Here is a 24,046-nt window from a genome sequence, read left to right on the forward strand (position 1 = left end):
TGTTAAAACCGAATGAAGTACATATTAAAAAAAAAAAATACAGTAAGAGTTCTTTATTTCAAGATTGCATAAAACCACAGAAATACTCCATTAAAAAGTTAGAAATAAGTTCACTCCCTCTAAACTGCACGAAAAAGTGGTAACCACTTAAAACTGTGTGCTTGCTTAAAAGTAAATACATGTACTTAAATAACCAACAGGTCCAAGCAAGGGGGTAATTTGATTTGCTTGGAAGTACTCCACTTAATGTAACAGCCTGTCTGTCAAGTTGCCTCCTGTTAAGCATAGCCACGGTTCCTACTTTTTATATTTATATTTTTGAATCAACTTTTACATCCTTATCAGTAAAATCAAATACACTGAAAGCATTTCTAGCCAAAGGCAAAACATACTACTGGAAAACATAACTGCAGCTGCATGCAGGAAAACTCCAGGAGAGATGGAGACAACCAGAAAGTTCCACGGGTACACTGGTTTTGCAGCACCGTATGACCAGCTTGCTGATTTTACTGGTATGAGAGAAACGTGGCACCAATACCTAATCTAAAATACTGCTTCCTACTCTGAGAAAACATGAGGAGTGTATGACAGTTTTTCCTTTATAAAATTAACTTTAAAGTGTTTCAAACTGCATACAAATATTTACATATGCATATGTACATAGTGCCAAACAGTGCAGTACTGGCTTCTGCTTTTACCACATAAAAATGGTCTTATTTGTTGGAGAATTAAAGGCAGCTTTCTCTTGTCTTGTCAGAGCCAAGAGACATTGCTGTTATACGGCACTACACAGGCCTACACAGCTCTGGTACTGGAGCCAGCAGAACCTCACACACAAGCACACGTATCAGGCTGCATTTCTGTGCTTGTACCTGTGACAATTCATAGACAAAATTAAAATCACTTAGTTAACTGCACTTGTAAATCATATCCTACAGATGTCTAAGGGCCATAAACTTTGCTAGCAAAGTTACTGATTGAATCTCTAGCTTTAAAGCTAAGGTTAAGTCCTGGCTGTTTCTCATATATTATTAAAGGACCAGTTAGGAGCCAATGAAAAAATCTATACGATGCAAATGCTTACTTGTCCATGTCAGCCTAGACCCATGGCAAGTAATGGAATTTTTACACTGAAGTACCAAAAAAATTGCAGTTCTCAGCTTTTTTGCTACTTACTCTCTTTAACCCCTGTGCTAATGCTAATATGCAAGTATTGATTGCTTAAGGTACAAATGCTGATAACCCGAAGTTGTGACATCCCTCCAGAAGATCAACACACCACTGCCCTGAGGATGTACTGGCTTTGGTGGCCTTGGCTTCTCAGGAAGGGGAGATTTCTCAGACATCCACCAAGGTGCAGAGATCTGCAGCTGCAGTTTAGGAGGAGCTACCCTGGCCCACAAGGTAATAGATGGCAAACAGGCAATGAGAAACTGATGCCCCTGAAGGGGGACGTCAGCAGACACACTAAACAGCAGTTCAGAAACCTAACCAGCTTTGCACACCACTATCCATCACTAGATTTTAGACTTCTTTTTTCTGCTTTCCCATAATTATGCAGCTGTGGTTATGTGGTATTATTACACTAACTGAATAATAACAGAAATTACAAAAACAGTAAAGAAGAAATTACGTTTTTCCCACACACTTCCACTTCAAAAGGATCGCTGCCAATGTTATGTAAGAGCAGATTTCTTTGCTAGCTTCCTGGTCGTAATCCTTATTTATACAAACTACTGCAAGCAAGTCCATGTCATTCTGAGAGCTCCAGCAAATTCAGGTCTTAAGAAAAAGCCCAAGGCAAGACACACGTGGACACCAGAGTGCTGGACACCACCACCCCTGCAAGGGGCCAGGCTACGAGCGAGTGTACTGCACTGTGCTGTATTTGGTGACCCTGGAAGACTTGCTCAGCGTGGCACTAGCAGGAGGTGGCCCTTCTAAGTTGGAGCCCGCCTGGTTAAGCAGAGAGTCTGTGATCAACACATGCCCTTGCCTTCCCAGGCTGGCACCTGCTGCCTGTTCGGCTCTGCTTTGCATCCCCGAGGCTGTTGCCACCCTTTCATTTACCACCACACTGCACCCCTCTGCCAAAGTGGGGAAGCTGAGTGAGCCCTGCTCTGCAGTGGGCACAAGCACCCTCTCCCGCTCCCTCACCACGACGTACTGGGAGTCAGGGAGATCCTGAACCGTCAGGGCTCCCGGTCCGGCACTCTCCGACTTCACCATCCTCTCTGTAACCACCATGTTATTTCCGTGTGGCAAACTGGGGATTTCCACCAGACCCTGCAAGCTTGATGCAGGTGCCAGCACTCTCTCTGTCACCACTATGTTCTCCTTAAACTGGGGGTCTAGACAGACACTGGCAGAGTAGGCAGGAGCCCCCGCAGAATAGCATGTTTCCACCGTGGTGAAATTGGTCTCCGTGTGGGCTGTGGGAAGGGGCCGGGTATTATGCTGCCCAGAGCAGGATGCAAAGGTTGTTTCCGTGACCACCTTCTTGGACATGGTGTCTTGTCCTGCACCACTGCCCACGTGCACTGGTGGGGTGGGCTGGAAGCAGCTGCCTGGGGCAAAGGCTTGTTTGGAGCTGGAAGCATTCTGTGGATCTAAGAACTGCGACTTTGCATCATTAAGACCAAAACCCGATTCATTCCTGGAGCTACCATCTTTCATGTTGATGTGTCTGCCTATGCATATTTCTGCTAGAGTCTTAAATTTGTCTCCTAAATCATCAAGGAAATGGTCATCAAGATCACCATCAATAAAGCTGCAGCAGCCGATGGAACCGTGGGGGGAGCCTGACTCTCCCTGGGAATAAACCAGGAGACAGTCATTTGCAGCTTGGGCTTCATCTTCATCCGCAAAAGAGACAGCTTTCTACAGACAAAAAACAAAAGCAAGCAAAAATTCATTGATGTCAGCTCTAGACATAATCAATCTGAAAATAAGGAATGCTTGGTCAGAAAGGTTGAAGTAAGAAAATTTAACTGAACCCACAGAAATCATCAACCAAAAAAGGGTAGTACATAAAAGTGTTTTGGTTTTTTGAAGTTAGTCTGAACTTGACAGTACACTTGATGAGAAGAAAAATCTGAGGTTAAACTGAAAATCTTGGGTACTATAACCACCTGCTGCTACTCCTACCAGGAACTGTACCACTTGTGATAACGCTCCATCTTCACAAAACGCTTGCTTTTATTTTGGTTCACTGAATGAACTTCACCTCCAACTAGGTGTTTGTGGGACAGTGCCAACACCATGCCTGAGAGTACCCTAATATTTAAACACACATTTAATGAGTACATGCTGACATGTTATCACCTGCCATGGCTCTTTTCACTACCACAAGCCTGCTGTATCACACCCAAGGAGCCCAACAGCAAACAAATCATGAAGTTAAATGGCTTGATGAGTATGGGAACACAGTCCAGCACATAAAGTTTTAGGCTCTATGCAGGCTGCTTTGCAACAAGGCATGCTCACGGGTTCTCATTATAGTGCTTCCAGGGCCAGCTCTGTCTGAAAACAGCATCTGCAATGGAGCTGCTGCCAGTGCTAGCACGAATATCTGTGTACGTGCTTGCACCAGCTCCAGTTCCAGGAGTGAAGATAGCCAAATCCTCTGGGCCTGCTGAACCAGCTTTACTTAATATGGTTGCTGGCCTGTGCTCAGAACCACTTTTCTGCCACATTTGACGTTCCAGGGCGTATATTAGGCTTAGGCATCTGTATAATGTGGTATATATCCAGACCCAAATTGAGTGGATGATTATTTGTGTTTGATCCTGGAAGTAGGCACACTACCCGAGATGCTTTGACAAAAATCAGCACACATCTGAAACTATTCAATGTAGTCATTTGTGTGGTTTGGTGTTTTTTCCCCCCTATAATCCAAGAAATTTTAGCCTCCCAGAAGCTGTAGAGTACTGTAGCGTGACCTTTACTAAGCCCTCCTGCAGGACTTCAGCAAGCAGCTGTGTTTAAACTATGTCTTAATATTAGGAAGCGTAAAAAGCGGAAGGAAAGTAGAGGTGCTACTGTTGCATCTGTTCACCCAGAAGATCAATAGCTACAGCACTCAGGAGACATGCAAGTATCTTAACCTCAAATCCTTCCCTAGCCTGGGGTGTTGATTCAAATCCGCGCTGCTGCTCCCCTGCAAAACCCCATCATCAGCCAGCTGCAGGGTCTGAAGATGTTTTGTTCGTATAGGTGATGAACAATCCACACACTCCCTGGCATATGGAAGTGAAACTTTCAGCGTAAGGAGCTCAGCAGCCTAAGAACTAATGATGTGCAAAGAGGAATAGCCACAGTGAGTATGAACAGCTTATTGGTCCATGGTTAGGTCACCAATAAAATAGTCAGAAAGGGGATTGCAACATGTGCCTCATATGCTTCTGAAGAATGGCCCTTTCAGGCTGCTGGGCAAAGAGACAAGTCCAGCACCACCTACTTCATCAGCTACTTTGAAAATGCAGACCCACCCTCTACCGTATGACATCTATTGCTTATCTTTCAAAAACCTGCTCCACAGTAAAGTTTGTAGCAGTGACTCACAATGAGTCATAGGTGCCTCCCTACAGGCCAGTTTAATGTGCCTAAGTCCCTGAGATTTAGATCGCAGTCTTTCTCACGGCTTCTTCCTGGGCAAGGGGCTCCTTGGTCACTGCTGAATATTCTGGATCCCATTCCCAAGTACCTCCCTCAGAAGAAGGGTCTCATCATGGGAGACTTTGTAAGCACCCAGTGCTACAAGACTGAGCATTGCCATGCTCTAAGTCCCACATGTGAGTCTAACCCAAAAATCCTTAATGCCCCCAACTCCACAGGCACACAACATTGACCACTGTATCAGGACCATTTGTATATACACTCAACACTAAGTGTAAATATCAAACTACTGTTATTTTCAGGTCATATGCTTACGTCATTGAAGTAGTCTCTTAAAAATTCTTCATTCATGGCTCCTGCTGCTCCCACTGCGACTCCTCCTCCAGCCACCACTGTCTTGCCTTCTAGACCTGCCATGCCTTCAGCCCTTCCAGCTGCCATGGCTCCATACTCCCCACCAGAAAGGAGATGTCTTTGCTCTTCCCATCTGTCCTTAGTAATAGTGGTGTGATGCTCTCTTATGTGAGAGGCAGAGCTGCTTCCTCCTGCTGCAGTTTCCTCTCCACTCATTCCTGCTGCTGCTGTCACTTCACTGGTTGCTCCTTTCGAGTTCCCTGATGCAGTGGGTGGGATGAAGCTTTGCACTGGCTACATAAACAACACAAATTAGGATGTGACATGAAAGCTGTGCTGTCTAGCACACGGAACTCACCAAACCAGCAGTGGGGCTGGGTGGGACCTGGGAGGGTGCTGTCTTACAACTTGCTTGAATTCGCACCTATACATGTTGCTGCAAAAAGGCCTCCTGAAAGAGGGTGCAGCTTCCACAACTGCATTCCCAAGAAGGATCATGGAAATGTTTCCATAGATCACTGCTTTCTTTAAACTCAAAGGCTTGGGAGCGAAAGCTGGGAAAAAAAAAACAAACCAAAAACCCACACCAAAAAAGGGCTTGCAAAACTCCAGGGAGCTCAGCTGTTCCAAGAAAGACTCTGCCCAGCTTTTCTCAGACACAAAGCAAGGGAGTGTGCACTGCCTCTATGGTGCTGCCTGGCTCTTTCTTCTTTTCTAGAAGTTTGGCTTCCCTGTTAATTGTCTTTTAACAAGAATTTGGTGTGATCATTAGCCCTAAATCAGTCTTTTACCTTACTTCTGTTTCTTTGTTATTGTGCAGAAGCATGTCAGTGTCATGCCCTTATTTTTCAAAAATGGGTTTTTCTGCAGTTTTGCACTTTCTGCCCCTTTTTTTTTTTTCTTTTCAATTAACAATTTCCTCTGTTTAAGAAGGCAAATACACAGGGAAGTAATATAAAATGCAGCCTGAAACTCTGAACTAATGAAGAGAAGCTAAGCTGTATAACCCATGCCTTCCCTGCTTCACCATACTCCCAAAGGGGTGCAGAACATTCCAGGCTTGCAAATGCAAATGCTTCAGTCTTTACAGTAAGGATGCTTTCCCCACATTCCTATCTTCTGCTCAGATACCATCAATATTTGCTTGATTGCCTTCCCTTTACTTTGGGATTTAAACATTATGGTTGTTTTTTCTAGAGCTGCTGATGGAATTCATCGTCCATGCATCCTTCGCTGAGCCTCACAGGGTTAATTTTAATTAATATTCATGTGCGGTTAAAATCTGCTGTACAAGTTTGAAACATCAGCCTGTAATGTGGAAGAGGTGCCAAGTGCCAAACCGAACACTTGGATAGAAATCAAAGCGAAATGCTCTTAGGGATACATGCCTTCTCCTCGGGAGCTGCTCCTTCACTGTTCCACTGATGCAATGTTGCTTCACTGTAGTCCGGTATTGCAGCAAATCCCTTTGCTCCTGATCCGCAGGGACACAGCAGCAGTAACAGTGGGACAACTACGAGGAAACAGAAGTTTACTATTAACTATGTGATTATTAGGGTCAAAGCACGCTAATAGCCAATACCAAAGTTTGGCCAGTGCCCACACCAAAATTTATCTTTAATGAGCTAATGATCAGTATGAGAGCTAATAAAGACTGAAGACAGGCTCCCAAATATTCAAGGTATTTCTTAAAAACATATGCCAGGTTGGTTTCCTAGAGAGTAAACTGACAATTAACCCATCAGAGCCTCAGCCCTGCAGATGATCATGCATGTAATGTAGCTATACTTCTACCGAAGATCTCATATACCAAACCCAAGCCCTAAATTTCACTGTACAACCTCAGCATTTCTAACTCCTCCTGCTAATGACATGGTGTCATGTAAATTTCACCTCACTACTCCTATGACATGCCTAGGGCACTGCCTGGGGAACTTAAAAACATCCAGTTTCAGGAGCACAGCATATTTATGGGGCATGAACTTTGTTTTGCCACAACTAGATTGCTACCAGTACAAGCAATAAACTACTGCAGTTCTAAATGCGCTGCTGGTGCATGACTGTACCCTAACTCCAAGCATTCTTCTCTTCTTTTCGAACTTCTGTTCTGTCTCACTAAAGAGCAATGTCATACATTGCTCAGAGCAAGGCACCAGACCTGGGTCTGCAGTGAGGGAGAAAGAAGTGGAGAAAATGCCGTGGTTTGAGTGGGAAGAGTTAGGTTCACATGACAAGATGTGAGAACACAGAAAGGGTTCCTCACTGCTTCCCCACATGTTATTTAGAGCACCATAAACAAATATTAAAGTTGTACATATTGACTTTAAAATGCACTGCTTGAAATCCTTTGAGGGTGAAGCGCTGATGTGACTAAAATTAGTTGGGGATTTGCTGTGACTTCACACAGACTAGGAGTTTACACAGAATATATCAAGATGATAAAACCTGAAAGCCAGACTGTTTCATTCCTGATGCCTTACAGATCATATTTACAGTGCTTCCAAGATAATATGAAACAATTACTTACGCAGTAGAAGTAAAAAAGCCAAGATGATTAGTGCAACTGCTCCTGGTCCCAGACCCACCGACTTATTGCCAATATATTTCTCTTTGCATACACCATCATCTGCACACTTGCAAACTGTCAGTTGCAGAGACTGTGCCTGAGCACAGCTGAACCCTTGGAAATCCTTTATTAAGATGCGAACTTCAGTTCTTCCCAGCTTCAGGTTTTGTGGTACCAACTGTATGCTGGTGCCTGAGGCAGAGGAGGCGGTTAAAGAAAAACAAAAGACAAGAAATGAGTGGAGAGAAAGTTGACTCCTGTAAACTAAGGGAAATAAAACCACAGCCTCCCAAGACCCCTCCAGTTAAATGCAGCCAGTGCAACGGAGTGAAGTTTAATCAGCTGCTGCTACAGTGTACGTGCTCTTATTTTTATCATGTAATTCATGCTGGTAACAAAGCAGCTGTGCTCACTTGCGGTCTCAGATAATTGTGAAGAGTTTCACATCACCAGAGACATCATGGAAGACAGCCCAACCGCCTATGTAGTGTTAACCTACACATCATCCAGGTAGGTAAAGGCTGAATCCACAATAAAACAGCTTCAGTCCTTAGGAGATTAATCTGTCGTAGGCCACAGGCAGAGACTGGGGAGCCAGCGTATCACCTGCTCCTGTGGCCGTGTCACATCAAGGACACAACTAGGCAAGAGATGCCCAGATGATGTTCCCAGCTGGGGAACACCACCCTGTTTGGAAGAGTTGTGACTTCTACAATTGCTACTAGTCCAGCTGCAAATGGGGTGAGGAAAGCTAAGAAGATTCCTTCTTGGTCCTAAACCTGGCCATTATGATGACTGCCGATCGCTTTGCAGTGTTTGCTGTAGTATTACGGAGGACAGAATAATGAGTCTGAAGTGCTTTCTGGTACCTTCGGTCTACCTGAAGCATTTCCTTCAAGCATTTCCCAGGCTTACAGGAACAGAAATGTAAGAAGAAAATGCTGATCTCATTTTGAAATACTCATTAAAATTATTTATGATTTCTGAATTATTTCTGTTCCTACTGTGCTGGACAGTCTTGGAAAGTTTACACTGTTTCCCCTTTTCAAGGCCCACTGTGCAGACAGATTTATTTATTTATAAGTTGGTTATGTTACTGGCTACAGTTACTCTAAATCTGCAAGCTCAGTTTTAACAAAAACATCCTCCATCACTGCATTCTTTTTCTGGAAAGATGGGAATGGCTTGATCACAGCATTACCCATGAAATCATCATCACCACATACGCATCATCAAACTGCACAAATATGGTCCAACTGAGCGAAGGCAACAAGGCCCAGAAGACATGACTGTGCTTTTATAGCATTAGAGAGAAGAGAGCAGAACACAAGTGATGTGTCTTCATGCCTAACTCCATATATACAGGTTGTTTTGGTCTGGATCAGCCAAACGGTCAGTTTGACTGGAATTAACAAATCACAACACTAGGACTCCGAAGAACTGAAAGTAATTAAAAATACATTTTCTTACCATTTCTGGATGCAATAACCCAATTTTTTGCCGTCCCTTCTGGCTCATCAATGACAGCAAAGCTGAAGGGATCACTGTTTGGGTAACTGTCCAAATCATTAGCTGTAACATCAACTAATTTTGCATCTGAACACACAGTCTGCACAGGGTTCACAAGAACTGGGCAGTTATCATTCTCATCTTTAACTTGAATAATGACTGTGCCGGTGACCGTTTTCTTCGGAACATCTAAGATTTTAAATATGAAAAGTTAAATTTATTTGTGCAAAACAATCATCTTAAAATAAAGAATTGAATATTTTCCAATCCACAAACATTGCTGAAATAAGTTGAAAGAGCTCTCTCTGGAGCTTGTGGGAGCACTATTTAATTCCTAATGTTGATAAACATATTGAAAAAGTTCTTCTGAAGGTAAGCTGTTTTACTATTTTACTTTTTTTTTTCTTTAAAAAAAAAAGTATTTCCTATGTGTGGTTACACAGTAACGTGCAGATTATAAAAGAAGAATTCTAATTAGTTACACAAAAAGTTCAGGGAGTCTTTCTGGGTTATCATTCAAGAAAACTCAGTACTCTGAAGGCTGCCAATTAGCATGCTGAGATACTGGCAATTTCTATCTTGACAAGGGATGTTCTTATCAGACTTGGTCTTCGCAAAACTTTTATAGAAGTTCACTTCCATCTAGTCAAAGAAACGAAACAGGCACCTTGGGAACTCTTTCCAAGGTTCATCCTATTTCAGTGTAAGCCTGGGTCTCTCCTCTAAATACAGAGCCTATGGGAAACTGCACTAGGTAACTAACTTTTAGGCAGTTAAAGATAGGGAGGTTAAACCTAGAAAGGCAGTGTAAACCCTACATAAACCAATTAGCGTGAAAACAAAACCCTTGCAACTTACCAGTAGTTATACCCAACATGGTGATAGTGTAGGTACCATTTACTACATAAGACGATTCATAATCAAGTTTATTGGCAAGTTGGATTTCCCCCGTGACTGAGTTGATTGTGATCCAGTTTGCTGTATCTCTTCCTTTCATGTATCTGATTAAAATCACATACAAAGATGTACACATTTATAATGAAGAAAGCAATCATCAGCGGAAAAAGCAGCTTCACAGTTTACTCTTCGTTTAATAGAACAGACAAAATCCCTAGATCTGAGGTCTGACACTCCTGCCACTGGAATTGGTTTCAGCTATAAACCTAAGATTATAAACCTACCCTGAACGCTGAAACCTGACTTTCCCTCTAGAGCCAGGATTTATGTGCGGAGGCATTATAAAAAGTCGACTCGGAGTGAGACTGGAGCAGGAAAGGGAGCTGTGCTCTTGGTCATCGTCCTCTTCCTCTCCATCCCTGTTCACCGCAAAAGCTCAGCAGCAGCCACCCAGGAGAGACTGTATTACAGGTGTGGGGGAGAGGGGTCCACCAGTGGGTACACACCTCAGCTGGTCTGCACCATTTGCAAAAGCTACAGTGGTGGTTCGACGCCATTTTATCTGAAGAGCTACGATTTGAAAGCTAAACACACACACACAGATTTATGTGCTTCACAACCTTTCTGTCCGATCACTACATGTTTCTGAATATTTCTTCCTAAAGTTTCTGCAGATGATGAAATCGGATGAGTAAATTACTGTCAAAATTAAACATGCATGACACAAGCATGGACAACTTCAGCCCAAACACTCATGTCTCACCACATACAACAAAACAAGTAGGATTTTCACCTCAGCTATTTTCTGCATAATAGAATATTGAAGATGATGATCATTATGTTGTTTTAGGTGTAAAATATGCACAGTAGAAAATTACTGCCTTTGAAATTATTTCAGTTCAATATACACACTTTTACAATAAGATGTGATTTCTGACATACTCAGTTATGATGGTTATAATAAGATTCTTACGTAATGTTCTGTGCTATTTTTCCAGTGTCTTCATCATAGGCTTGGTACTGTCCAATAACCTGGTTTATCTGCAGTTTCTCACTTGCTTCAATAATTTTTGTGCCACCAGGGAACACAGGGCCTTCCCGCACATTAACCACATTAACTCTGACTGGAATTGTTTGTACTTTGTAACTGTGTTTAATTGACTTGTGGAACTCTGCTTTGTTTGTAACAACAATGCCCAAGTCCAGGCTTTGCATTTTTTCATAATCCAGCTCCTGCAGCAATAAAAAAACCCAACAAAAACACTCAGAATTTGACAGAATCTGATATCTACACAACATTCATGCATTTAATATTTAAATAATCCTATTTAAATAATACTGTAGCATCCCTATTTAAATATTTAGGATGCCACAGTGCAAAGAACTGTCAGTTAACATGTTACCAGAGTATATAATACTTGAAACTCTTTAGAAGTACATAAGGAAGACTTCTCATTTTTAATGGATGGCACCATAGGGATGTCTTTATAATACTGAATTTAAACTAATTTAAGGTAGGTACAATGAGTCCTACCCATCTATTCTGTCCCTACCTTCAGTGAACTGGTGCTCAATATTACTTGCCTCTTCCATTTGTATGGTTTTTTTAAAACCAATTAATTTACTTAATAACGCTTATCAATCTTTTACAGTTATCAGTTTTCTGATACCAAAACCAGAGGGGAAAAAAAAGAAAAAAAATACTCAGGACACTCTGCATTTTCAGTTCTTGTGGACCGAAGGGGAGTGAAATTCATAAAATAAAGAATTCCATTTATGGAAAATATTTTCATAATTTCAATTTATGGAAATTAATAAAAGTCTGTTGCCCATGGCTCACGGAGTAGGTGTTGTCTGCAATGTTATCTGTGGCCATGGCAAATAAATTTAAACTGAGATCAGTAAGGAGAGCAAAAATATGGGAAACTTTACAGCATTTTTATTAGCACTGTTGCTCAAACAACAGGGAAACTCGGGGCTTCTGCCCCACTAGATATATTTGAGATCACACAGAAAGTAAATGGTAAAGCTGGAAAAAAATAATGATTTTGCACAGAATTACTGAATACACCAACAAAGAGTATGCCAAAGGAGGAGCGTCCACCATGTAAATTTATAGTTTACATACTGACTGAATATAAATAGCTTGTATGGCAGCTTAAAGGGAATAAATTACTCTAATATTTAAAGATGAGTCTCTAAAGGATATACTAACCTTCACAAGAGTCAAAATTCCTTCATTTGTTTGGGTATCCGTTACTATACGAAAAAAGCCACCTTCATTGCCAGAAACAAATGAAAAGTTTGCCAGCCAGTTATCAGAAAACTCTTCATCTTTGTCAAATACTTTTATTCGCAGAATTTCCACGTTTGCTCTGTTTTCTTCAATGCTTCCTTCAAACTGCAATCAAAAAACATTCTTCTTCATAAAGATGTAATGATTTACTTCATTCCACCCGTGCAAGAAAGTTTGCAGAACCTCATTATTAAGCAATGGGATACCAACAGGTGTAATAACATGCCAAATACTGTGATAAATGTACTTACTGCACGATTTTCAACAACAGGCAGATTGTCATTGACATCCAAAATCTTGATTTCTAAAGAACATGTTGCAGCATTCCCACCTAATCCACCACCACGGTCTTTTGCTTCCACCACCAAAGAATAGCTACTTTGTGTCTGCCATGATAAGAAAACAAACGTGTTTAAACCAGCCTAGTTTTTCTTCACTGTGTTATCTTTACTACATTTCGCTGATCCCTCTCATGGTCAATTTTAACTCCTCTCTGGCTAGAAGCAGATCTCACACACAACTACCTTGACAGGCTCTGCTGGAGTAGAGCCAAGGCTTTGAAAAGGATTTGGGACTTTCACAAAGAAGTTAACCTGTACTTACATGGCAAATGAAAAAATTTCAGTGTCCATAAACGGGGACAGGACCAGTGCTACCTGCGTGTCAGGACAGGGCTAAAGGCAGAAGACGTTCCCCACAGCTAACATCCAGATCACCATCTGCTGGCCAGTGAAAATTCAAAGCAAGCACAGGCAAAGCTGCTGGCAATATGTGGCTTTCAACGCTGTTTCACAGTGGCACCCATCCTAACTCTTTGCACCTCGATTTGCATAGCAGGCCACAGAAATCTAGATGCATCAGCAGCTTTGCAGAGGGTGATCTGCGTTGTCTTTGCCATATGCTCTCCAGCAAAAAGAAATAACCCCTCGCTTCACGCAACTGCTGCCCTGGCTGCATGGAAGGGACTGAAAGCAACGACATCAGGCTGGCGCTGTGCTAGGGGCTGGCTGGTGCTGTACTAGGCTGCTGTTGTGACAGGGGGAATACAACCCTGATCCCATCACATTCTCCCTCCTCGGCCCTCCCCTCCAACTCCTGAAAAACATGCATCAGCCAGACAAGGTTTTAATCCCAAGGGAGGCGAAGGAAACAGAGGGCCAGCTCTTCACTCTGGCAGGTAAGGCTGAAGGTGACACAACAGGCATCAGAAGACCACTGTTAACAGATTAGAAGTGGCAGGGTGTTTTTACCTCTCTGTCAAGGTTTATTTTTGCTACTTGAACCTCGCCAGTATCCTTATTCACACTGAATGCAGCGCTAGGGCTTTGGGAAATGATCTTGAAAGCAATTTTGGAATTTAGGTTATTTGGTTCATCTGCATCTGTTGCATTTATCCTCATTACAATTGTACCTGCAAAAAGCAAAAAAAACCACCAGTATTTGTTTACACTGCCATCCTCTGGTAAGTGTTTTTACTGTAACGTCAAAGGTAAGGGCATGTTGTCAGATGCACTGCACAGTTTTCTGACGCTCTTGCCTTTATTTATTTAATTAATAAACTTGAAGAAGCATTCCTGGAATCCAAACAGTACGTGTAAAAACCAATTGTATCCACATATCTGTAACTCAGAATTCAATGCACCAGAATTAAAAAACAGGTTGAATTCTTTCAAAAATTCTGACAGAAAACTGTAGACATCATTCAGAGAAGAAAGAAAAAGTTTTTGAACAAGCTGCATTTCCCTCACACATTATTATTCTAAAGAGAGCACTACTAACTCTTCCACCTGAACAGTATTAAAACAACTGCTTTGTATTGATGCCCTCTAACAGCTTCACTCAAAATACACAGCGGACTCCAATGTGCAATCCTGTCATAATTCATGGCACAGGTTTTGTTCTTTGGGAAATGGTCTAGCTCAGTGCCCAGTGCTAGAGTTAGAATATTAGGTGGAATTCAGGCAAAGCGCAATGACCATATGGTGGCCACTGACCTGAAAGAGAGCTGAGGGAACTCAATACCTCACCCAAGTGCACGGTCAAGAATTTGTTTCCTCGGTTTATCGTGATATGGAAACGGACACAATGTCAGGTATTTATAAGATTGTTTTATTACAGCTTTTACCTTCTGGAAAACAATCTGTTGCTCTTTTGTCTATTGACATCAATAGGAAAACGGCCACTAACTTGTCGAGGGTTAGGTCATGGCCATATGTGCTTGACAGTGAAGTACCTCTCCGGCCCATACATAAAGCAGGGCTTTTCATGAGCATGGCAGAGTGGAGTCCCTCCCAGACAGCTGGGATTGCTAGCCCAGAAGGTAGACTGCATTTCCCATGCAATTCCTGCTGAAGGGCTCTGGTTCCTGGATTTGTGGTCGCTTTGACAGCAAACCAAAGGTGCCGTAAGAGGAAGTGTTGTCCCCTGCTGCATTTATGTAGATGCTTTCCCTTAATGACACCACACGGCTTAAGCCTGAATAAGAACATACATTCACATGTGGATAACCTGACCTATGCAAACAAGAGATCACATCCTTGTTAATGCAGATATGCTGCTGGAAAGATTATATTCACTTGTGCCCTTGCATGTGTGGGAAAAACTAAATAAAAAAACCAATTTAAAAGCAGCATTACCTGTTTCACTTAATTCTTCAACTGAACCAACAAAAACTTCCTGTGCAAACACCGGAGCATTGTCATTTATATCCACAATTTTAATTGGGAGGTCTATTGGCTCTTCCAGTTTTGCTCCAGTCTTATCTAGTGCATGACCTCTGAGCTGAAATAATACAGACAGAAACAATAAGCAAATCCAATGAGTGACTGTAATATATATAAATACATATGCAAAATAGAAATATATAGAAACATGTATGTAACAAACACTAAGCATATATAATATGCTTACAAATACAAGCATGCATACACACACAAATATCCAGAAGCATTATTTGAACAAAATAAATAAAAAATGGATAGAAGATCACCTATAAGGAAAAAAGTTACTATTCAACTCACAAACAGCATTGGAGTCTTTTCTCTGTCAACCCTTCCCGTGATGTTCAAGTCTCCAGTCTTTCCATTGATAACAAATAATCCGTAAGGGGGTTCTGTTACTCCTTGACCAGATATAGTATAAGTTACCACTATCCCTTTATCTTCAAGATCAGAATGTATCTAGCAGAAATATAACAGATAAAATAGCATTTGGTAAATAAAACCACATTTTAAAATGCAACACAAATATTTTTGCAATTTTTGTAATAAACAAAGAAAAAATAAATAGTAAGCACATTTCCCTGCACTCTTTTGAGTGTGGTGATGTTGAGATGAATGCGGAATGAGCTGCATGTTCTGTTTGAGGATCTATTGCAGGGAGACAAGGAACATGATGGACAGCACAACAGTTGGGAACCATGGAGTGGAGAGATCTGTGGCAGAAGAAAATTGGGACTCCTTGGACAAAGAGAGTGGGATAGGGCACAAGTATGAGGAAAGGTTGGACGACCACTGTGATAAGGTGAAAAGCTCGAGTGAGGGAAGCAGGAGGAAAATGATGGGGGCAAACAAAATGTGGAGAAAGATCAAGAGAGAAAAATAATCTGAAACAATAAATTGAGCAGGGGAGACTGAAGTTACTTGAGCAAAGCCTAGAAATAAAGTATGACAAATTTTTAAGGGAGATTAGCCCTAAGCTAGCGAACGTGACCAGGACTGAGGAAGTGATAGGGTGGAGGAAAAAAGGTCAGACCTGGAGAGGAACAGATAGAAGAGGCTACATAGACTACAGACTATACTCTTCCTCTGCTGTCAGCAAATACCTGAAGCATCTGGAAAAGCACATGTGCGTTGTGCCAGTATCACCACCAAGGGCCAGCCCAGGCAGAGGGTAACAGCCTGCTCCATCTGCAGTTACTTTATATGCTGACGTGACAGGTGTGGTGAATTCTGGTTTCAGCACTGGTTCTGAACTAAATGAGTATTGTTCTTGCACAAAGGGTGATACCTTGGTTATTTTTAGCTCTGTTTCCTAAGAAGTGAGGCCTATGTAAATGTGCTCCATGTACACCGTTCTGCCCAGTCACCACCAGCAGTTCTGGTACCCACTTCCTAAGTTCAACCACAGCCAAGTAGGGGTGGTGGAGTGAGAAAAGTATCTTTGTATTGCATTTCCAAAAGTTTTATGAAAACTGGTGGCTGGGAAAAGATGAGACACTGAGCCAAATCAGGCTGCAGGAGTAACCCATCTGCTGAAGGAAGGAAACAGAAGGAAATGTGTCAATCTTCAACTGACATTCAATAGTCCTTTAAAATTAAAGAAATATCTGTGCGTGTGTTTAGGGCAGCCATAACCTCATTCTACATTTTCATCTTTATTTTTATCTCTTTTCTGGGCTTACTCTAGCGATTGGATTCATATAGGAATTGTCCTCCTCTTCCCGTATGAAAGCTGGAGGGACTGTCCATTCTCGCTTCTGTCTGATTAGGCTGTTGGGATGAGACAATATGCCACTCATGCCATTTTGATTATAAACCTGTGAAAAAACAAAGTTGCATGTCAGCATTACATTTAGCCATTTCAGATGAATGCTTTAGTGCTGCTGTAGCCCAGATGTCTGAATAGCTTTTGCTCTTTCAATAGCCAGTAGCTTCAAAATCATGGAGCAGCATTAGCCTTCCGAGCCACAATCTAAGAACTATATGCTCCTCAAGCTGATTGAGGAGGAAAACTACACTAGTCTTTTCATTGAGACAGAATTAGGTAAGACAGGCTTCAAATACCTGAGCAAGTTCCCATGACCGGGGTGGGTGAAATTACACCTGTTCTGGAAGATTTGAGTGCTTGTCATCAGATGTGGGAAGAAGTTTTGCACTAAGGCTGTTTTGAACCACCATCACTGCCTGTTTACCAACCCACCAATACTGCCTTGTACTCAATCTTCTCTCTCAAACACAATACATGAAACAGCCGGCCTCCATTCAACACATCCACTGCCTCTGCTACCCTTGCTCAATTAGCTCTCATTATCACTGGGCGTGACAGCCTTCACTTTTCTGTCCAGCTTCGTCCCTAATGTGTCTGTTGATTTCCAGATTCACATTTGGAAATGTTTTCGATTAACATATTCCATAAAACAGTAGTCGATTTCATTTATAGAGTTAAAAAACAGATATCTGCAAACTTAATATTTTAGAGGAAGTTTCTCAAGTTGAATGCCACTCAGTTTGATGGATGTAAGAATCTATTCACTTACATTTCAGCTTTTAGTTCATTATTCATTACACATCTTCAATGCTTCAGAAAATGGTAAAACTCAAGATATTTATCAACTGAAGTATGCCATGCCTTTGACACTTTGCTCAGAGAACCCTTCTTCAGGCACTGATAAAGACAAGCAGTTTTTCATTATTTCCTACCTTCACATAGAATCCATTTCCATAATTCAAACAGATCTGCAATGGAAGTTATGATAAACATTATTAATTCTATGCCACTTCAGCAGTACTAAAACTTAACTGACATGACCTCCCTCATAAAAACAGCAAACCCATCAGGAAGAGGGCATCCGAACATCTATCATTTAATATTTACTATTTACCCGTAATAACTTCTGAAAAATTCATCCATAGCCATCCACATTAAAAACATACACTACAATTATAAAATTACTAAGTTTTGCACTCTCCTGGCAGGAAAAGGATAATAAGCAATTGACACCTCCCTCCCCCAATAATTGCAGGCTTTATAGTAATTTTTAATCAACCATTTTTCAGTGCTGAATAATGCTTCACTATTCCAAAACAATGGGAATTTGCCATCAATTGAAGTAAGTGCTGGTTGCCAGCAGCGCTCTGAAGAATCCCCTTCTTCTGGGCAAATCACAGATTATACAGGCTGTGGTGGGTTACCGACCGCATCAGCAAACAAAACAAGTTAAATAACGTTTAAAAGCAAGAACTAATCAAAACATCTGCTGAAGTCTACATGACAGAAGCAGCGTTCTACTTGGCACCTTGCTGGGAGGACAAATGGCACACATACATCCCTTACTTAAGGCAGAGGCCCATGCATGCTAGCAGGCAGCTCATGCTTGCTCTGACAAAACCTTACACGCCAGCATTCAGTATTGGGACTGCGCATCTCTCCATGCACCAGGACAGCCCAGGACAGCTCTGCATGCCTTTAGACACCTCAGTTAGGTGCCTCATCCTAGCTGGAAGGAACTGGAACCTCTGCCAAACCACCAGAGACCCTGTGTTTACACCCACTCTTCAGGCACCACAGACTCTGCAAGCGACACACCCCCCCCCCCCCAACAATGCAAAAATGTAGGCACTGGGATGCAACAACAACATGTAGGTTATTACATATGAAACCAACAAATAGAGCTTTTGAGCTTTGTATAGGTAGAGAATACTGTTATGTTCTCGAAACTATTACATCTACCTACATTTCGCAACTTAGGGAATTCTAATTTTTTTTTAATACTAACGCCTAAGGCAAAGCAGGCTCATAAAAGGTAATTTCCTACTGAATTACATCAGGGAGTATTTCTTTATATTCTCTCTGACTGATTTCTAGACTATTGACTGGCCTCTCCCTAATTCATCCCTCTGACTCAGCCTTGATTGCTGCATTGATGACAGCTTTTTTTTTTTTTTAAAAAAAAGATGTTTATCTTTTCCCCATACAATGCAGTGGAAGGTGTTGGAAGAATGTAGCAGAAATTGAGCAATGTAGCAGACGGCTGCTGAAACTTGCCCAACAAAACTGTTCTTCAAATGGGAATTTTCCCCATGTAAATATTCTGAAGGCAAAAATCAGCAAGCACTGAGTTCCCTAATGGTTATGTGCTGTGAGGGATACAATCTTATTACTTGTACGGATTTTTAAAATTTATTTTTATGATTAATGACATTGTACCAGCAAGAGTGACAGGAAAATTTTGGTTTACAGTCAAGGTTTTACAACAGAACCTGCAACTCTTGCAAGGTGAATAGTTGTCCTGATGTCTTCATGAACATCCTTATTTGTTCTTACTGGTAAACTGAAGGGAAAAGTGTTTCTGTCTCAATACTGAACAAGGACAAGAGGCACAAGGTGAGAAGTTTCTTTGTATTGGAAATAGGAGAACCACAGTATAAACAGAAGTGCCTAAAATTCAAGAATAAGGAGGTCTTCCACTGAGTGAAAGTGGAGAAAATCCTATTAGTCATTGTAAACAGAAAGTCTTTCATTAAGACAGTTAAAAGTAAGTATTGCTTTGTTTGCTTAGCAGCAAAGCAGCCTTAAAACTCTTACTGCTAAAACAGTAAAAATACTTTTGCTCTTATACTTTTTAATCTATAGTCCACAGGTAATCTCATAAGGGATTTCTAAGACATCTACAAACAGCGCCTAAAAATGGTGAGTTTATTTACAAGGTGCATACATGTGTAACAAATACATAAAAGGATCCTGCATTTTTACAGACAATTTGTAAAGGTTCCAAAAATGTGGAAAAGCACTTTTCAATGACATTTTCTTCAAGGAAAAGTCACATATCCAACAGCTGTTGCATTCTGAATCCACCTCCTCCCCCTCCCCCCCCCCCCCCTTTTTTTTAATTTCCTAGAGCTGCCTTCTGTTAAATGGCTTGGTAAGAGTAGGAAAGCCCTGTTCATCATTTCATGTGGATCATAGCCTTGGCACAAAAAATACATCTGTTGATAACACAGAGCTGAGAAAGCATTGTCAGAAGAAAACTGGATGGTTACAGAAAATGAGGTAGAAAACCTGAGGCCTGAAGTAATAAAAATGGAATGAAATACTACAGGAAAGCAGCAGGAATAGGCAAGAGGGCAAGGGAAAGCAAGGAGTGACTACAAGGCTGCTCTTGCCCAAATCCATGTTCATGTGTAGTCAGGAAGTGACTAAGGAAGAGATTTTGAACACCCATCTTAGCTTTGTACTGTGAAGATGAAGACTGAGTAAGCAAGAAGGTATGTGTCTGTATTTGCTACACAACAAAACAGTAAGTCCTAGAAACCTTGTCTTTCACATATGCTGTGTGTCAGGAGATTTGGATCCTGCACCTCATGTGAGTCAGTTTGGCGTTGACGACAGTGGGCAAGCGAAGATCTTCCACACTTAAGAGAAGCAGGCTGAAGGGACCATCCAAGATCATCTACTAGTCCATCTCCCCAGGGCCAGGACAAACTACATCTTCCTGACGACCTGTTCTTAAAAACAAGGGATGGAAGTTCCACAGCCTCACTAGCTAACTTGAGGCAGTGCCTAGACAGTGTTACAGATGGGAAGTCTTTGTTAATTTTTATCCTAATTTTATTATGCTAATTTTTAGCTCTTTGCAAGTTGATCATATTGCTGTTTGGATGAGATTCAGTTTCAGATGAAGGCACACAAAATCACTTATCTAAATGAACGCTAAAAGCTTAAACTTCCATGATAATCAACAGAAATACAGACAATACCAACAAAGAAATCGTAGAGCAGTTCAACTTGCCCCAGAGCCAGCCCACATCTATTTCTCTCTGAGCCCCTGACTGTAGCCATGTCTAGTTTGTAAGCCCAACATGAGAGGATTTGTAGAGCAAAGCAGTTGCTGCTGAGAGCCCAACACTACACAACCTGTGTTTTGTGGCTTTTGCTTCAGACTAGAATTAGCCTGGTCCCACAGACCAAATACCCACGAGCAGATGGATGCATCTCCCAGGGCAGTTTCACCCAGGAGGGATCAGATCCAGACACTGCAGATTTGCTTCGAAAGCACAATGTGATCCAACCAGACAGGTGCACTCTGCATCCACTGCATCCCCACTTACCAAAACAGAAACTCAAACACCTTTATTGAGATGTCTTAACCTTTCCCTCTTTGCCATATTGATAATGGTCTTACTGAACAGTGTTAATTCAGGTTTTGTCACAATTAACCCTTTATGTATCTGAAAACTCATCATGGGTCTTTCTCACTCGCGCCCCCGCCCTGTTTCTCAGTTCTTTAATCTCACTTCAAGAATCAGAAAACAGGATTTCCTGAATTTAGACTGTATTTTTGGCTTTCCTCTAGACTCTCCTGGGCAGAATAACTTTTTCTAAAGTCCAGTGTCCAAACTAATACAACACTTTAGTTCAATAGGATGGATAAAATACTAGATCTCACGTATCTCCCACCATATCTCACTGTAGCACAGTTCCTGTCCTGTCATCCCCCACTCCCCCACCCCCCTTTTTTTGGAACAATATTAATTTGTTGAATCAATGTACAGATACTTGTAAATATTTTTACCATGTTTCAACATGTTACTGGTGATAGAAGCTAGGCTGCTTTGAATTATCTCACCTTTGCTCTTTATAAAATTAAACATGGTTTTGTGGTTTGTTTTTTTTTTTTTTAATTTAGCATGTTTCTGTTAATTTTGAAAAGTAATTGCTACTGCCTCTGACATTACAATAGTGATCCAATGTATTGTGGACTGAATTTCATCATACCTAGCCAAAGTCTAACATCCCAAACATCAAGGAAATACAATCTGAGAATATGTTCAGAGAATAAAATCAGTTTTGCTACTTGGGTAGTAAGATTCATACATCTCTGTCAACTCCTCTTTCACTCAAATGTAAGAAGCATTCTAGGATTTCACCTCTTGAAGACGTGATGTCCACCCCCTTCAGAAATGACGGAGAAACCTCCCAGTCTAATAATCCTCGATAGCTGTGCCTGCCCGGCAGGCCCATGGCTCTGGGTGTGTGCCCTGAACACATGCCAAGTCAAGCCCGAGCCCAGCCCTGCAGGAGCACTGCCATCCGGCACACCCGGACATCCCTGGAAAAGGGTCAGAGGCAGGGACCTGGGGAAAGCTGCCACAACCTCTGCGAGGTACCTGGGGACAACAATACAGGGATGCAGGCTGAAGGCAGGGAGGGAGCACAGATGATGAAGACACACTTCCAGGAAAAACAAGGAAAGGAAGAAAAAGTTCTCGATGCTTCTAAGGTAGAAGATGTTTGGGAAGACACTACTTCTAGACTGATTTTGTTTTTCAAGAGTTTCTTAAGGTTTTGACTTTATCAGTACCATCCTTGCATGTCATAAAATAGAAATGACCCCAATCTGATGCTCTCAAACAAGCAACTAGATTTTCTGTCACATGAATGGCTTTGTCCAGATCAGGGAGATGAAAAACCAAACCAACCAAACAAAAAAGGCAAAACCCAGCACTGCCTCTCCTGACATCACTCAGCTAATATTCTGTGTGACAATGAGGCATTCAGGCACCAAACTGAGCTCACTCTTAGTATACTGTACCCTGCCACAGCTTTAGCTGAGACTGAGGATGATCAGGTTTGAGAAAAATAATTTTCCTCTTTTCTTCAGGCAAAACCAACAGCACCCTGTGCCCGTGCAAGCCCACCAAAATGGATGATGTTGTGGCTTCAGGTATTACTGAAAAAATCAGTGAAAACTTTTGTACAAGTAGCATTCCGCATGTTCCCCATGGCTCTTTTGGGCAAAACCTTTCCAACCAAACTCTAACGCCCAGCTTGCTGCAAAGAAGCGGGTGGCCTGTCGCTGGCCGACCCGCGGCCAACCAGAAGTCTACATCAAAGTTATCAGGCAACAGGTCTCCAGCTGACAAATCTGATGTAGCTGGATTCCGAGCCCAGGGAGCAAGTTTCCAACCTACAGCACCCGGCCGCTTGACCACGCAAGCGAGCCGCAGGCCGCCCGGCTCCCCGGCGGCTCCCCGGCGGCTCCCCGGCGGCTCCCCGGCGGCTCCCCGGCGGCTCCCCGGCGGCTCCCCGGCGGCCTGGCCTCCAGCCCTGCCTTTGGCTGCGCCGCAGCCGCCCGGCTCCTGCAGGCGTTCCGCCAGCGTGGAACGGGGAAGGGCTAACGAACAGTGCGGCGGGTATGAAGGTAAAACGCCTAGAAACAGCCTGGAAACATCCTCCCGGATCAAATAAACCGGGCGCTGCGGTTGTGAAACTCTCCTTGCTTTTAGCCTGAGAAGGCGTTTCAGAGGATGGAAGGTCTAAAGGCTGTGGGCTAAAAAACGAGTGAGGGCAGGGAAGGAGAAAGCCTGAAGCGTCTTGGATTGTTAAGAATTTGGTATCATTTCTCTAAGGCGATAAAAACTTCCATTAAATCATACTTCATGATCCATTCTCCCTCCTGGCACTACTCCTTCAAAAAGGCAACGCGATTTCTTAACACAGATAACACGCTGAACACGAAGACGGCAGCAGCCCGAACGCTTCACCGCGTTCCTGTTCCCCCTGGCGTCTCCCGAAGCCCCACCCATCCCGGGTACCGCTCCAGCCGCCTCTTCCTCCCTTCACCCGCCCTCGGACAGCGAGCGGCGATGGCTTCGATGGCTTTCGCCCGCTCGCAAAGCGAGGGAGAAACCCCGTCCCCAGCACCGGCGGCGGAGGGCAGCCAAGGCCCGACGGGACGGGCCCCCCCGCGCTCGCACTCCAGCCCCCCGCGGCGCCGGGGCCGGGCGGTGCCGCCGCTCCCTCCCGCACCGTTCGCGCCGCACGGCGGCGCTTCCCCCCGCCCGCTCGGGGGGACCCCCGCGGCCAGGCGCGCCCCGTCCGGGCCCCGACTCACCAGCAGCACCAGCAGCCGCCCCGCCGCGGCGGCGCCCCGCGACATGGCCACCGCCTTCTCCGCGCCTTGCCCGGCACGGGGTCCCCTGCTCGGGCCGCCCACGAGGGGAAATGGCGGCGGCACGTCGAGGGGCGCACAAGTAGCCGCGGGTGGGTGGAGTGTGCCGGGCGGAGGCAGGTGGCGCTCGGCCCGC

The 24,046-nt window shown here is 43.0% G+C and overlaps 1 protein-coding gene across 2 annotated transcripts; it reads right to left on the reverse strand.

The window, feature by feature from the left end:
• Window positions 1-38: 38 nt before the first annotated feature.
• Window positions 39-24,018, reverse strand: LOC130146418 (desmoglein-2-like). Of its 2 annotated transcripts, XM_056332529.1 has the most exons (15): window positions 23,854-24,018; window positions 17,660-17,695; window positions 16,642-16,776; window positions 15,260-15,418; window positions 14,876-15,020; window positions 13,490-13,650; window positions 12,491-12,625; window positions 12,159-12,344; window positions 10,917-11,176; window positions 9,905-10,047; window positions 9,008-9,235; window positions 7,499-7,729; window positions 6,360-6,484; window positions 4,933-5,265; window positions 39-2,880 (listed from the first exon to the last, which is right to left on the reverse strand). In XM_056332529.1, the coding sequence occupies exons 1-15, from the start codon at window positions 23,896-23,898 to the stop codon at window positions 1,858-1,860; spliced, it is 3,345 nt and encodes a 1,114-aa protein (XP_056188504.1). In that variant the 5' UTR covers window positions 23,899-24,018; the 3' UTR covers window positions 39-1,857. The 2 variants fall into 2 exon arrangements, with proteins under 2 accessions (XP_056188504.1, XP_056188505.1); XM_056332530.1 differs by lacking the exons at window positions 17,660-17,695; window positions 23,854-24,018 and adding an exon at window positions 17,497-17,562.
• Window positions 24,019-24,046: the final 28 nt, after the last annotated feature.

The sequence above is a fragment of the Falco biarmicus genome, chromosome 3 (assembly GCF_023638135.1).
Source record: "Falco biarmicus isolate bFalBia1 chromosome 3, bFalBia1.pri, whole genome shotgun sequence".
Taxonomy (NCBI): domain Eukaryota; kingdom Metazoa; phylum Chordata; class Aves; order Falconiformes; family Falconidae; genus Falco; species Falco biarmicus.